Here is a 14,709-nt window from a genome sequence, read left to right on the forward strand (position 1 = left end):
GGTCTTTTATACGCCTATTTTAACTTATGTATATATTCTAAATTTCAACAATCCTTTTGCATGATTAATAGATTTAAAAAATTAAATGAATAAAACTAGTATATAAATTTTTATACACCAAAGTGTCAATGAAAAAATATAATAAAATTTTTATTATAATGCTGAAGAATATTTATTCATGTGTTAGAAAATTTATGAATTAGAAATAATTTTTCTGTACTTATGAATGGATTAATGTCAGCTATGTCCTCATGAATGGGTTAATGTTGCCATGGGAGTCAATGTGTGGGAATTGCTTTGTTATAAAAGGAAGCTATCTCTGGCATCCTTGTTTTTGCCTTGTTGCCAGGGGAAGTCTTCTGCCATGTTATGACATAAAAGATGGTCCTCTCTGGCTGCCTATGTCAAGCTCTTGGGCTTTCCAGCCTCCAGAATTGTGAGCTATATAAACTTCTTCCTTTTTTTTTTTTTTTCTTTTTTGAGACGTGGTCTCGGTCTGTCGCCAGGCTGGAGTGCAGCGGCGCGATCTCGGCTCACTGCAACCTCCGCCTTCCAAGTTCAAGCAATTCTCCTGCCTCAGCCTCCCAAGTAGCTGGGACCACAGGCGTGCACCACCACGCCCAGCTAATTTTTGTATTTTTTTTTAGTAGAGACGGGGTTTAGCCATGTTGGCCAGGATGGGCTCGATCTCTTGACCTTGTGATCTGCCTGCCTTGGCCTCCCAAAGTGCCAGGCGTGAGCCATTGTGGCCGGCCACTTATTTTCTTTATAAATTAAACAGTCTGAGTTATTCTGTTATAGCCACAGCAAAACAAAACTAAGACATATAATAACAAAAATATTAAGATGCCAAAGAAAATATTAAGAAAGTATAGAACATACATGGGAGAAACCTGATACACTACTAAGTGATTCAAAATACATAAAAGAATTCTTGGGTAAATGAAAAGTTATTTTTTCATGTATAGAAAAATTCAGTTTTGTAAATATGGCATATTCTTAAATTTCCTGTAAGTCAATATATAATTTGGTTTTAGAACATTTTTAACTTGATAAAATGCTACTAAAGTTCTTCTGAAAATGTAAAATAGCTAGAACAATTATTGAGAAACAATAAAAAAAATACTGTGGACATGTCCTATCAGTTTATAAGGCAAGCTTGCCCAACATTTGGCCCATAGCTGCAGGCAGCCCACAAGGGCTTTGAATGTGACCCCACACAGATTTGCAAACTTTCTTAAAATATTATGAGATTTATTATTTTTTTAAGCTCATCAGCTATCATCAGTGTTAGTGTATTTTATGTGTGGCCTAAGACAATTCTTCTTCCAGTGTGATCCAGGGAAGCCAAAATATTGGACACTCCTGATTAAGGTATTACAAGTTATAGTAACCAAAATAGAGCAATGGTCAAAAGAAATAGATAAGCAGGATAGAATAGAGTTTGGAAATAGACTCAAAGATAAAAATATTTGATTATGTGATAAATATTGGCATAAATTTTATATCAGAGGAGGAAATATAAATGGCGTCTTTGGTAAAATTTGTGATGACCATTGGTTACGCGTTTGGGGGAAAAACACGAAACTTTGGATCTTAATCTCATCTCATGCTATAAAATAAACTTCAAAAGTAACAACATTTTTAAACAAAGTTTACTATAAACACAGTAGGAAAACATATGGCATTTTAAATCTTATAGTGATTAAGGTATTTTACATGGAATCCAGATGCTCTAAAGCAGGGGTTGTCAAAATATAGCCTGTGAGTCAAATGTGGCCATACCCATTTCTGTAGACAAGTTTCATTGGAACTCGAGCCACACCCATTCATTATATATTGCCTACGGATGCTTTCACAATAAAGCATGAATTGAGTGGGTGTGACACCGACCATATAGCTCACAAAAAAGAAAATATTAGCTGTTTGGCTTTTTACAGAAGATGTTTGCTGAGCCTTGTTCTAAAAGAAAGACTGATAAATTTGAATACATAAATAGCAAAAATCTGCATCACAAATATACAATTAAAATTTAAGGTAAACTGAAAAAATATTTAAATCATCTATGACAGTGTAAACTTACTAATTGTAATAAGACCCTTTATAAATAAGAAAAGATCAGTATCTCAAAAGAAAACTTAGCAAAGCAAACCAACTTGAAGTTCAGAGATAAAGACAATAAAATCAGTCAATAAACGTGAAAATCAAATCAACTCATAGGATTCAGAAATGAAAATAAAATGTCAGTGAGATATTTACCACATTAATGAAATATTTAAAACTTGGAATCACCCACTTTTAATTGAGGTTATAGAGAAAGAAAAACTTATCTAAAATGCAATTTGACAACAATATATACCAAATTTTAAAATGTATATATCTTTTGTGTCAGCAATTTATCTGACAGATGTTTTCTCACTAGCGCACAATATTACAGTCTTGAGTTTTCAAGGAAGTATGTCTTTTGGTGCATTTATACAATAATGGATAATGGAGCTGTTATCAAAACTGACGTAGATCTACACGTGCCTCACATTTATTGACATCCAGAACATTATTGAGGAAAAATAAAGTGTGATACAACATTTGTAGAGTAATATTGTTTATATTAAAAATTATATACATACTGACACACATGCACATACATACTTTCATATGAATATAAAATTGACCAGATATGAATATCTGATTTTGTTTACAAGGTTTATTTCCAGAGAATAGAAATGATGAATGAGGGGATCCTAGGTGGAACATCTTTTATACTCTATACACTTCTTTTGAATTATAAGCCTTGCATTTCATTGTTTAAAGTTATTTTTACTAAAGTCACATGAGATTATATTTGAAAAATTACTGTAGAATTTTGAAGTTACATTTAACAATAGCAAAGCCAGGACTATTTTCTACAGTAATTAAGGCAAATTTGGTGATAATGCCTTTTCAAAAAACACATCTACAAATTTGAAGGCTACAACTCCAAAACTAGGACTTAGGCCTTTACAAGTTTATGGGCAAAGAATGACCAAAGTAAGTATTCTGGGGCTTCTTAAACAGCCTGGTTGTAGAGAAGCAGTTTATATTTGCTCTTTAGCTGAATACTTAGAGTTTATGAATCATAACAATTAGCATTTTTATTTGCTTGCAACTTTTTTTGCCATTCGTTGCCATGGCAACAAATCATGTATTGATTCAATAAGGCATCTTGCATTTCTTAGAATACTGTAATTAGATAACCAATCTGTAATTAAGTCAAAATGAAAGCTGACCTTTCTCCTTAAGATGATATAACACTAACCATATCAAGAACAGAAGATTTATGCTTCAAATGAGCTTAAATAAAGTTTAAGAAAGTGGAACTCTGCTTCCTCTTAAAAACTATCATCTTTTCTCCTTATCAGTAATACAGATGTAACAAAATATCCAACATATTAAAACACAGAAATTTCAATCGTGTATTCACATGACATTCCAATGTAACATACTGCTCTGTAGAGTAGATATTTGGTGTAATCCGTCAATTATTAAAATTCTGTCAGTGTAATGGTGAGATTTCAGCATGCAGTACAGACGTCTGTGCTGAGAAGCAGAACCAAATAACCAAGTACACATTGACAAACTCAGCATTTTTACTTCTCCTCAGCAAAAAGGGAGTTCCTAATTTAGTCTAACAGTGCTGTCTTCTCAGTCTATTCAGGTAAACAACAACAAAAGGCAAACAGAAATACTTTTGCTTCTCTGCATGGGGTTTGACAGCTTTCTAGGAGATCCAATAAGTTCCCAGGGTCCAATAAAAGAAATCTCTTTTCTTTCAAAAACACCAGAATTATAACCCGTGCAAGGAGACATCTATCTTTTCTTCCCAGAGTATTTTTTTCTAAATCTGTAAGCATACTACTTAGAAAATTAAATCTCCAAAGAAACAAACATCAATGGTAAACTGTAGACATTATATGTTTATGTTTTCCGTTCTTTCATGCCTTTACTGTTCCCTTTCCTTCTCTGTGCCGTTTCATTTCTCTCTTACCAATTGTCACCACACCAGTTTACCCATTCATCCTCCCTACCAAAGAGATCGAGGACGTTGTGCTCTACTTCAGAACTTCACGGAAACACTGTTTTCTCTCCAGATACAAACCAGATTGAGACATCAGAGCCCTTCAAGTCAAGCCTGAGAGAGAACCCGAAGGGCTTCTAGCCTAGGTGATATATCGGGCTCCAACTCAGGAGTCAGTGTACATGCTTGGTGATGGGGGAGGTATATTCCTGTACAATGAAAGCTCAGGCATGAAATTACCGTAAAATGAGGAAAGAGAAAACGTGATAGAGAAGAAAAGTTGCAAGAAAACTGGAATTACAAGCAATATATTTGAGATATAGATTTTGATACTTTGAATCTATTTGTAAAGTGGTCTCCAGTTACAGAATAAAGAGATTCTCAATTGCATTTTTTTTAAGTATTAGGTGTTGAATGTTTAGAAATTAAGTGAAATAAATACCAATCTAAGCAATCTGTCTTGTTTATAACCAGAGTCTCTCTCCACCCTACTCATTAGCGAAGTAAGGTAATGAGCACATTCTTCCACATTCATTGTGGAGCAAATAGGTGATTCTCAACAAAGTTGCTTATTTTCAACTTCGTTCTTATGACAACACTCATTAGATAAAACTGGGATAATTTAAAGCATAATAAGAAGTCTACTAATGTAACCAAATAATAATAATATATTGAGTGTTTGCCATCTTCCAGAAACTATTTTAAGAGTTTTAATGCATTATTTCATTTAATGAACAAAACATAATTATTTGTGTATTATTATTATTTCCATGTTACAGATGAGAAAACTGTGGTCCAGAAAGTTTAAGTAAATCATTCAATACCCCATTGATAAGAAGGGTTTCCTATCCTAATGAGCTCAACCAAGAATCCATGCTGTTAATCATCAAGTTCCTCATTAATTCTTCTCAGATTCAGGTCTTTTTGTGGTCTTAGATTTGTAGTATTAGATGGCTTAAATATTTTTATATTTTAGTTTCATATTTTACATTTTAGTATCATAGAGTAATTTACCCTCACTTTGATGATAAAATTAAAGGCAGTGGGGTAAAGCTATTTCTGTGATATGGACAAACAGCAAGATTATTACAAGGCAAAGACTGATGGTACAAACTGCATTTTCATGAGACTGTTTAGCCCTTTACTCCATGTAAAAGACAGCAAAGTGGTGGGTGGCCCAGCCACTTCTTTTTTTCCAGGAATCCACCCCAGCCATAAACATGACATTTAAACTTAGTGGCCTAAGCTCAAGCATGATGCATAATCTAGTCATGCGAAGTGATAATGTTATCAGCTCTGAGTAGTAGTCACAGCAAGGAAAATCTAAAGGGACAGATTAAAGCACACACATGTGCACACACACACACTAATAATACACACACGGAAATAATTCATGCAAACACGAGGCTGAAGCTACACTGGGGTGAAAAAGGAGGAGTGTGAAAACCTTTGTTAAGGTCCCGAGTGACAGCTGAAATAGTCCCACACAACCATCTTCCCTGCCCCTAATAGATCTGGAAGTACTGAAGAATCTTACATAGTTTGACATCTGGTAAAATATTCAGATTTTGCCAGATGTGCACTCCTTTTGGCCACAAAGAGATGATGTTAAAACTCAATATGAAGACTAAGTTAGCATTAGTGCTTTATGGATGAACACATTTTTTAGAAGGTGGTTTGTTTCCTTCCAGAAAGTCTCCTCTTGAGAATCTGGCAGGACATCTTTCCTTTTCCTCTGTTGGATCGGTCTTCGCTATGCTATGTATTGGTTTGGCAGCACATACTGAATTTTACCTTATGACTTGGACAGAAAAGTGCAGCCTGGATGTGTTGCATATTGGTATGATTTATAGACCGCAGACCAGAGGAACTCAGAAAGCCCCCGAGGTGCGTAAATAATAGTAAATAAGGGGATTTACAAAATACGACACAAACTGCTGCTGTGTTAACTACATATATTTTATTCTTTAAATAAAAAACAAACTATCAGAATGTTTGGAGCAACATGGAAGCTTCCTTATTTAATAAATTAAATGAACACAGCTCAAATGTGAAAACCAGATTCTCTAATTCTTTAGTCCAAGAAAAGGATGCCTGTGTATTTAGCTCCCTGGTCTTTAATATACACTATCTTATTTACATATATCTTCTAAAGGGGTTAAAATTTAGCACTGCCTCTTTCTTGTATAATGAACACATTCAATAATAATGAGGGCAATGATAATAATAGTGCATAGCATGCTAAACTTTTTACATTGTCTTTACATATGTTCTCTCATTTGATCCTCACAAAAGCACTACTATGTATATAGTGTCAGAAAAGGAAACAGATGCACAGGTGTCGGCATACCCAGAAGAGTCACCAGAGACCTTGTCACACAACTTCCAGTCTAGGGCTCTTTCCCCTGCCTCACACTCTCATGAGTGTGTTGCTATTGAAATCTCTATCTTGCACTTCTATAGAGCTAGAAAACCCGGAAGACCTAGACAAAGATAAATGCAATCCTTAGCCTTCAGTCTAGATTCCAATGTGATATGTCATACTTTTCACTTGGAATTGATGTAATATTGTGCCACAAAATGGGAAATCTAGCACGTAGAAAATAGAGTGAATATTTTTCAGGGAAAAAGTTTTTACTAAAGAAAAAGAGAACTGCTATAGTTATCAACATAAAATATTTACACACTTTGCCATCTATCTATATAACTTTGTCTATTAGCAGACGTCTACTTTCATATTTGAAACATAGTGCTTCAAGTCAAAACTTGGCTATGATACTCCAGATTGTCCCTAAAGCATATCAGACTGTCGCCAAAGAAAGAGAAGCATATCAGAAAGAGAGGGGAAACAGAAAGAGTTTCCTTGTAGAACACATTTAATTGTTCTGAGTTCTGAGTTCCTGCATGAAGCAGAAATTTCTCATGCATAAGAAATGATAGACTCAGCTTGAGTGGTTGATTGCTATTTCCTCCAATAAAGTTTCCACACACTCACTCTCTCTCTCACTCTCTTCCCTTTTCATCCTTTCTCTTTATCTAATTCTATGTTATGTCTGTCTCTAGCTACCTATTGTACATGCTTTTGTAGAATTTCAGGAACAGCTTTTTATCTGGAGAATATGGCCGCCTGAACGAGTTACATAATATAACAAAAGCTTTACCCCAAAGCTTCTATGCATTCCAAAAGCTTGTACTTGGATAATAGAAATATTAGCCTCAGGTGACTGAGAACACTTACTGTTGGTTGCATAACGTATGGCGGATGAGGCATCCATGAAGTACTCTGGACCTATGCATCAAACAGCATTTATTAGCACAAAGTAATCATAGAGAGAACGTGGTTCTTGTGTTCAGTGGAGTCACACTAGGTCATAAGAAAGTGGAGTCCATCTGACTTTACAGTTAATTCGTCCTCAAAACCAAGGGCAAAAAGGGAATTCTTGGACTTCATTAAATTGGTCCCTGAAACATGGTAAAAGGTAAAGCAACTTCCCATCTCAGTGGAGCTAACTTCAGTACCCACATGGACCGGGCTGGGTCTTGGAGCATATTTTGAGGTTGATATTGAAGGCTAAAAGTTTTAGGAGGCCTCAGAGACCATTTGAAGATCAACCCTCAGGGATGTCCTGACAAATAATGAAGGAAGCAAGGGTTGACTGCTAAGACTTTCTTTTTTTCTGTCATCAGTTGTAACTTCAAATGCTCAAGTGATCCCATTTTTGAAATATGTCCAAGTGGTAAAAGTTGTGGGAAGAGCTAAAGACATAAACCAAAAATTTGGGGGAGTTATTTAGGTTTAACCCATTTAGTTAAGCAAGTTTATAATTATTTTCTCTCATGGTAATTGGTATAACAAATAAAAATGAGCATATCAGCCAGCCAACTATTCTTAAATGTACCATGTGTCAGCCAAATGAAAAGAGCCTATATAAGCTGAATGTCACATGGAGAACTCAGATTTTTTTTTTATGTATACTCACACAAACAGAATTGCCAATACACTTTGGATTAAAAAAAAAAAACTGGTGAAAGGTGAGAATCAACAACATAGAGCATTTGCTGTAAACTCTTCTTTTGAGAAAAGGGAGTTAGAGTTAAATTCCACTTATGAGCCCTCCCAAGTAAAATCATTCTTCTGTGAATATTTTATTCATGTCACCAAAGTGCTCTACCCTGTGGCTTAATGGGTGGTCTTGGCTGGAACAGAGGCCAAGATTAGGAAAAAAAAAAAAAAAGGAAACACACACACACACACACACACACTCACACACTACAACCAGGCAGGCCTGCAGGAAGAACAAAAACTGAACAGCACCTGCACATAGCCTCATGGGTCCCAAGGAAAGGCAATTAAGAAATCAGCCATTCAGAGACCCTCAAATGCAATTCAAATGAAAATCTATTCCATTTGCCCACGGACATGTTTCAAGAATCTGAGTGCAGAAAAAGAATGAAAATGATCTGCTTCAGGGGAATCAGTTAAGGAAAAGTGCACATAGTCTTAAGTTTGATTCTCTGACAGCTGGGATATCCTGAAATGAAGTATATAGTGACTGAACAAGGTGAAACGTCACTGAATTAGTAGCAGTCAGCAACATTAGAGTTTTAGCCATTATGTAACATCCACCTCCACCATCTGCAAAATTCAAGCACATGCAGACACACGCTTGCATTCTCTCTTTCTCTTTCTCTCTGTAAACTTTTAAGAAATGACACTAGACACTTTCTACATGCAGCATATATATATATATATATATATATATATATATATATATATATATGTATGTATAGGTGTTTTCTAATTAGAATTGGAAAGAACCGTTTGAAGAACAATATTAGGTAGAGAAGACATTAACATCACATACGTAATAACTCAGAGGAATAAAATAAGGAGTATTGTTTGAGGGAGAAGTGTGACTATTTTAATCCATTTATGTACTTGGAATTAACTGGCTATAATATCTAGTTGAGGACACACATTCAGTCTCAGACTTTCCAGCATTTCAACATGTGGAACCCCTGAGGTCTCTTTTGGTCTCTCGGGAACTGAGAATGAAATAAGAGCAAGGACTAGAAACAACATTTTACCACTTTGATAATTTCTTCTGTTTCTTGGGAAGTATGATTTAACATCTATCTGTGTAGCTTTGCCAGGACAACCATGACAAAATGAGATGACAATGATAAAATACCCTGGAGTGAGTGAAGGAATTGCTAGAAATGTGCTTTTGGAAAAGACACAATAGGGAATATGAGCAACCAAAATAACAAACAACAAACAAAACAATTTCCCAGTGGTGAAAGAGCTGTATTAAGGTTGGTTGGAAAGTAGCGTAATCAGGAAAACTCAGCAGGAAGAATGAAAAGCATAGTGGATTTTATTATCCAGTGAATTGATGCAAACAGGCTCTTCAAAGTGTAGGCTAACTCTTAACTTGAGTATTACTACATTAAGATGTGATTAAAGTGTATGAGAAATTTTTTTCTTTTCACTCTACTGTGTCCTTTTTGGCTCTACATAGTGTCTCACTGAAAGAAAGGTATCTCCTAAAGTGCAGGTAAATCGGACATACCTGGTATGTGGAGACAGGGGAAGCAGCAATGAATGGTGTGATAGATGTCTGTGGAATCATGCGGTTGGTTGCAATACTGTACGGTGAAGAATAAAATCTGCAAACAGAAAACAAAAAAAAGAAGATTCATGAAGCTGCTACATGCCTGGCCTCCAAACAAATGCTACCAAGCACCTCCGGGAAAGACAAATTTCCACCCGCATGTTTTTCCACCAACGGTTAACAGAAACGTCCAGGAAATGTACATTATTGATTCTACCAAGAGAAATAAGTAGCTCTGAATGAAATGACTTTGAGTCATCTTATGAAATTAGCTGCACAAAATCTCCCTTATGCCAGGTAAATTTAATACTGTCTCCAACCAAGAGGAGGAGACAAGCCATGAGTGTTGTTTAAAGCTTTGTAAAAGTGACTGATGTTACAAATACAGGAACTGCATCTATCTCTTCAGTCAGGGAATAAATATCAGTCCCTAGAAAGTTCTTGATATTTTGTCTAAGACACAGGTCCATGCCCTCATGCAGAAAACACTTTCTCCATGAAAAGAGAAGCAAGAGGACAATTTGTATCTAGGTTGGAATAGGAATGTTTTCTGGATTAAGTCAAGGCACTAGTAGAGACACTGAACCTATATGACATGCTCCTATAAACTCTGCAAAAAGCACTGAATTTTCTAGTCCTGCAGAGCCCTTCATTGAACAATTGTAGAATGCTACTAGACAAAATCAGGAATTCACAAATCAGAGGAGGGATGGTTCTTCTGGAGATCTATTAAAGGGTAGCTCCTGGATATGAAAATCAGTGAAATCTCCATTTCTGCCCAGGCTATACTGTGGAGTCCATGAGTTACTGAATGCTTAAATTCTTCAGCAGAATTCTAAATTATGTTTCCCCCATGTCTTACTGGTAAGTGAAAGGGTAGAGTGGCCAGCCACAGAAGAGACGAAGCCAGGTTGCCTGAGATGGAATATGTCAGTGACGTGAGGAGAGATTGGAAAAATGCACATGAGAAATAATGGTACAATTCTTTTCACTTTATTGTACTTTTGGCAAAACTCAATTACTATTTTTTTTTTTTTTTAATAGTATGACTGAGCTTGGAATCTGGGGGACAAAGACTTCGTCCCACCTCAGGGGTCACTGATATTTTAAGTAGAGATTTTCATGAGTTATCTTTCTAAGAAAGCATCCCATGAGACTCCCATTAAATAAGGAAGGACTAGAATTCAAGGTTGTCAAAATTCAAGGAGTAAGTTCTTCAAGCTTAATTCCTATGAAAGTCTTCAAGTAAAGATATGGCCTTAAATGTACTTAAATTATAGTCTTAAATGTCCTTTAACTCTTAAAAATGATTTGATAAGATCATACTCTTTTGGGTTAAAAAAATAATGAAGATGAAAAATTTATCTCATCGTACATTACATTCTTACTATCCCCACTCACCAGACCCTTACATTTATAGTTGTGGTGTTTAAAAAGAAGTCACTCACTATACACCTGATAGAATGACAAAAACAGAAAATGCAAAGTTTTTTTTTGAAAAAAGACAATACTAACAGCTGACAAGGAAACAGAGAAAGTGGAATTCTCCTTCAATGTTCGTGGGAAAGCAAAACATTACACCCATTTTTGAAAACAGCTTGGCAGTTTCTTTTAAACATATGCATTCCCTATGGTCCAGCAATCCCACTTTTCCATACTAACCAAAGATAAATAAAGACTTTTGTTTATGGAAAAACTTTAATCCAAATATTTATAGAGGCTTTGTTCATGCTTGACCCAAACTGGAAACAACCCTAATGTCCTTCCTCTGAATTAATAATCAAACCGTGGCACATCCATACAATGGAATACTACTTAGCAATAAAAGGAAAATAACTACTGAAACATTCAACATGATCAATCCCAAGTTAATTTTGATAAATGGAAGAAGTAAAACTCAAAAGGGTATATACTACATAATTTCATTTATATCACACTAGGGAAAAGGCAAAACTATAGAGGGGTGGAGGAAGGGGTTGATTCCTAATGAGCATGAGGAAATTTGAGGAGGGGAGAAATCTGTACTATATCTTGATTGTGGTGGTGGTTACATGATTGTGTGTGTTTATCAGAATCACAGAACTGTACACCAAAGAGAATGAATATACAGTGTTCAAATTATATCTAATAAACCTGATTTTTTTAAAAAAGATTATTATATGTTAAATTCATCTTTCCACTTTAAAAAATTATTGAACATTTACTATGTCTAACAAAGATGCGTAAGTCTCTAAAATACCACTTTGAGTTTCTCTATTTAGTCACTTAAATTGTACTGTATTTGTGTATTAATCAGCCTAAAACTCTCCTAAGGCTTTCCATTGCAATGAGAACAAAATGTTCACTCCTTGTACTGGCTAGCACAATCAGGCTATTGCCTACTTCTCTGATATTGTTTTCTTAACCCTTTCTCCATAGCCAGCTAGGATTCAACCAGACTGACTTTCTTCTGTCCTGTGATATCATTCTCACTCTTATCTCTACACTGAACTTGAAATTCTCTCTACCTAAAATGCTTGCTTCTCCAAAGCTTTATAAGGCTGCCTCTTTTCATTTTTGGTCTCACTCAACTGTCCCTTTTTCAGAGAGGATTGTAGCTAAATTAGCAACTGCCATGTCTGCCCAATTGTTCTCTATCCCTTTCTCTTGATTTATTTCTATAATTATCTTATCAGTATCTGAAGTAGTAATTTAAAAAATTCTTTTCATATGTTATGGACTGAATGTTTGCGTGCCCCCTAAATTTACATGCTAAAGCTCTAACCCTTACTGTGGCTGTATTTGGAGATTGGGTATCTAAGGAAGTAACTGGGGTTAAATGAGGACATAAGGGTGGGGCCTTAATAAAATAGGATTAGTGTTCTTTTAAGAAGATACATCAGACAGCTCACTCAGACTCTCACATGCACACACTGAGGAAAGGCCATGTAAGGACATAACAAGACAGCAGCCCCAAGAGTTTGAGACCAGACAAGAACCCCATCTCCACAAAAATACAGAAATTAGCTGGGCATGATGATGCATGTCTATATTCCCTTCTACTTGGGAGGTGAAGTGGGAGGATCACTTAAGTCCAGGAGGTCGAGGCTGCAGTGAGCCAGGACTGTGCTATTGAACTCCAGCTGGGCAACGGTGAGATCTTTTCTCAAAAAACAAACAAACAAACAAGATAGCAGCCATCTACAATCCAGGGGAAGAGAGCCCTTACCAGAATTGGCTGCACTGATCTTGAGTTTTACCATTCAGAACTGTGAAAAGATAAATTTTTGGTGTTTAAGCCACCAAATCAATCAAGCCACTTTATTCGGCAGCCTAAGCTGATAATACAATGTATTTATTGAGTAATTCTCATTTTAGAATGTCAGCTTCAAGAAGGTTGAGAATATATTTGTCTTGTTGCCTAGAACAGAGTCTGGGAGATAGGAGACACTTAATAAGTCTATGTTGAATGAATGAATAACTGCAGAGCAGCTTATGGAATTCAGTAGTGATTACCATACAGGATGATCATTGCCAAGGTGGCAGGACCGTAGAAGAAGGGTCCCTGAAAGAGGGAATGAGAGCCCAGAGAAGATGGTCCAACGTCACATATTAAATGCTAAGTGGAAGCTTAACTAATATACCTGCTTTCTAAGCATGCTGGGGCCTTAGAAACTAGAAAAAACAGTCCTTTTCTATGAAACTCATGGTTTGCATTTGAAAATTCCTTCCAGGTCTTATCTCGACAGATCTTATTTGTGAGGCAGTGAACAGCATTTGGGGCTCATAATGACATGTGAGGCACCGAAGGCCATTCAACAAATAGTCTTCCTCATACGCCATGCAGCGGTTTAACTTCTGGTAGAAGTCCAGGGTCAGCTTCTTATATAGACAGAGCAAACCACACATTACATTTTAGCATGGCTGGTCTATTTTGTAAAATGCGCCAATTGGAGTATTAAAAATGAAAGCAATAAAGATTGGATTGACAGGCAAAGTTTACAGGAAACTCTATGGGGAAAACAGAGAGCAGAAACATAAAGAAAGCAAGCCAAGTAAACCGATACTAGCAAAAGGAACCCTTGGGGGAAAATTTAATGCATTTTTGTTCTATCTGCTCTAATCCTATCCATCAAACAAGAATTACATTTCATACTTCCCAGTAAGTTCCAATAGTGCCACTCAAGTCAGAGAGTCATTTAGAAATGAAAATGTTCTGGGAAGTACAGACTCAGCATACTGTCTTGATCCCCTAATTCTGATATTCTGAAATAAGCTCTTCTCAAGTCCAAATATACACCAGATGAATTTACAGGAAACCCCTGCTTAACCCGTGACAGGAGAGGCTACTACTGCATCTGAGGCTTAGAGGTACCGCATCTAAAGAAAATACACAGGGCCAGACTCCAAGGAGGGAACTGTAGAATGTGTTACCCTGTCTCTTAGCTTTTTCTCAGTCCCTGCCATGGTCAGGGTTCGAAAACCCTTTCACACAGGAATCACGTTAAAAATAAATAAATAAATACTTCAAGCACAGATGGCATGCTATTGGGGAACTTTCTAGGCAGAGTAACAAAATAAGGTAATTCTAAACATGCGAATTTATGTTTTTGAATTTGGTAATATATGCATTATGCCATGCAAATGTTGTTACAGAAGTGGGAATGACTTGTTTATCACGTCATTTTCCTGGTACAAGTTTACTTCTTCACCAAGATTCACATAGCATTTTGTATATACCAAGTGCCTCTTTTGCACTTAACCTAGTGGTTCTAAGCCACGGGTGACCTTGTCCTCGTGGACATTTGGCAATGTCTGGAGACATTTTTTATTGTCATAACTGGAGGAGAGTGGGGAGCTACTGGCATCTAGTGGGTAAAGGCCTGGATGCTGGTAAACACGCTACAATGCATGGAACAGCGCCTACAACAAACATTATCTGGTGCTGAGTGTTAGTAGTGTCAAGACTGAGAAGCCTTGCCTCAAGCACATGAGCTAGTTACTTCTGGGGAGGTTTCTTTCACATGAACAAAATATTAAATGCCAAAGTGGGTAAGAGAC

At 36.3% G+C, this 14,709-nt stretch overlaps 1 protein-coding gene across 9 annotated transcripts in view; it reads right to left on the reverse strand.

Moving 5' to 3' along the window:
• The window catches only part of RBMS3 (RNA binding motif single stranded interacting protein 3), a 1,161,208-nt gene that overhangs the window by 110,080 nt on the left and 1,036,419 nt on the right, over positions 1-14,709 (reverse strand). For 7 of the 9 annotated variants that reach the window (XM_064378591.1, XM_064378593.1, XM_012435500.3 and 4 more), the window contains 2 exons: positions 9,628-9,724; positions 7,293-7,343 (listed from right to left, as the gene is read on the reverse strand). In XM_064378591.1, coding sequence (XP_064234661.1) covers positions 7,293-7,343; positions 9,628-9,724 — 148 coding nt within the window. The remainder of the gene's footprint in view (positions 1-7,292; positions 7,344-9,627; positions 9,725-14,709) is intronic. The other 2 variants (XM_064378594.1, XM_064378595.1) reach the window with 1 other exon arrangement.

Source organism: Aotus nancymaae, unplaced genomic scaffold (assembly GCF_030222135.1).
Source record: "Aotus nancymaae isolate 86718 unplaced genomic scaffold, 86718_ANA_hifiasm-v0.15.2.pri h1tg000019l, whole genome shotgun sequence".
In the NCBI taxonomy this organism is placed as follows: Eukaryota; Metazoa; Chordata; class Mammalia; order Primates; family Aotidae; genus Aotus; species Aotus nancymaae.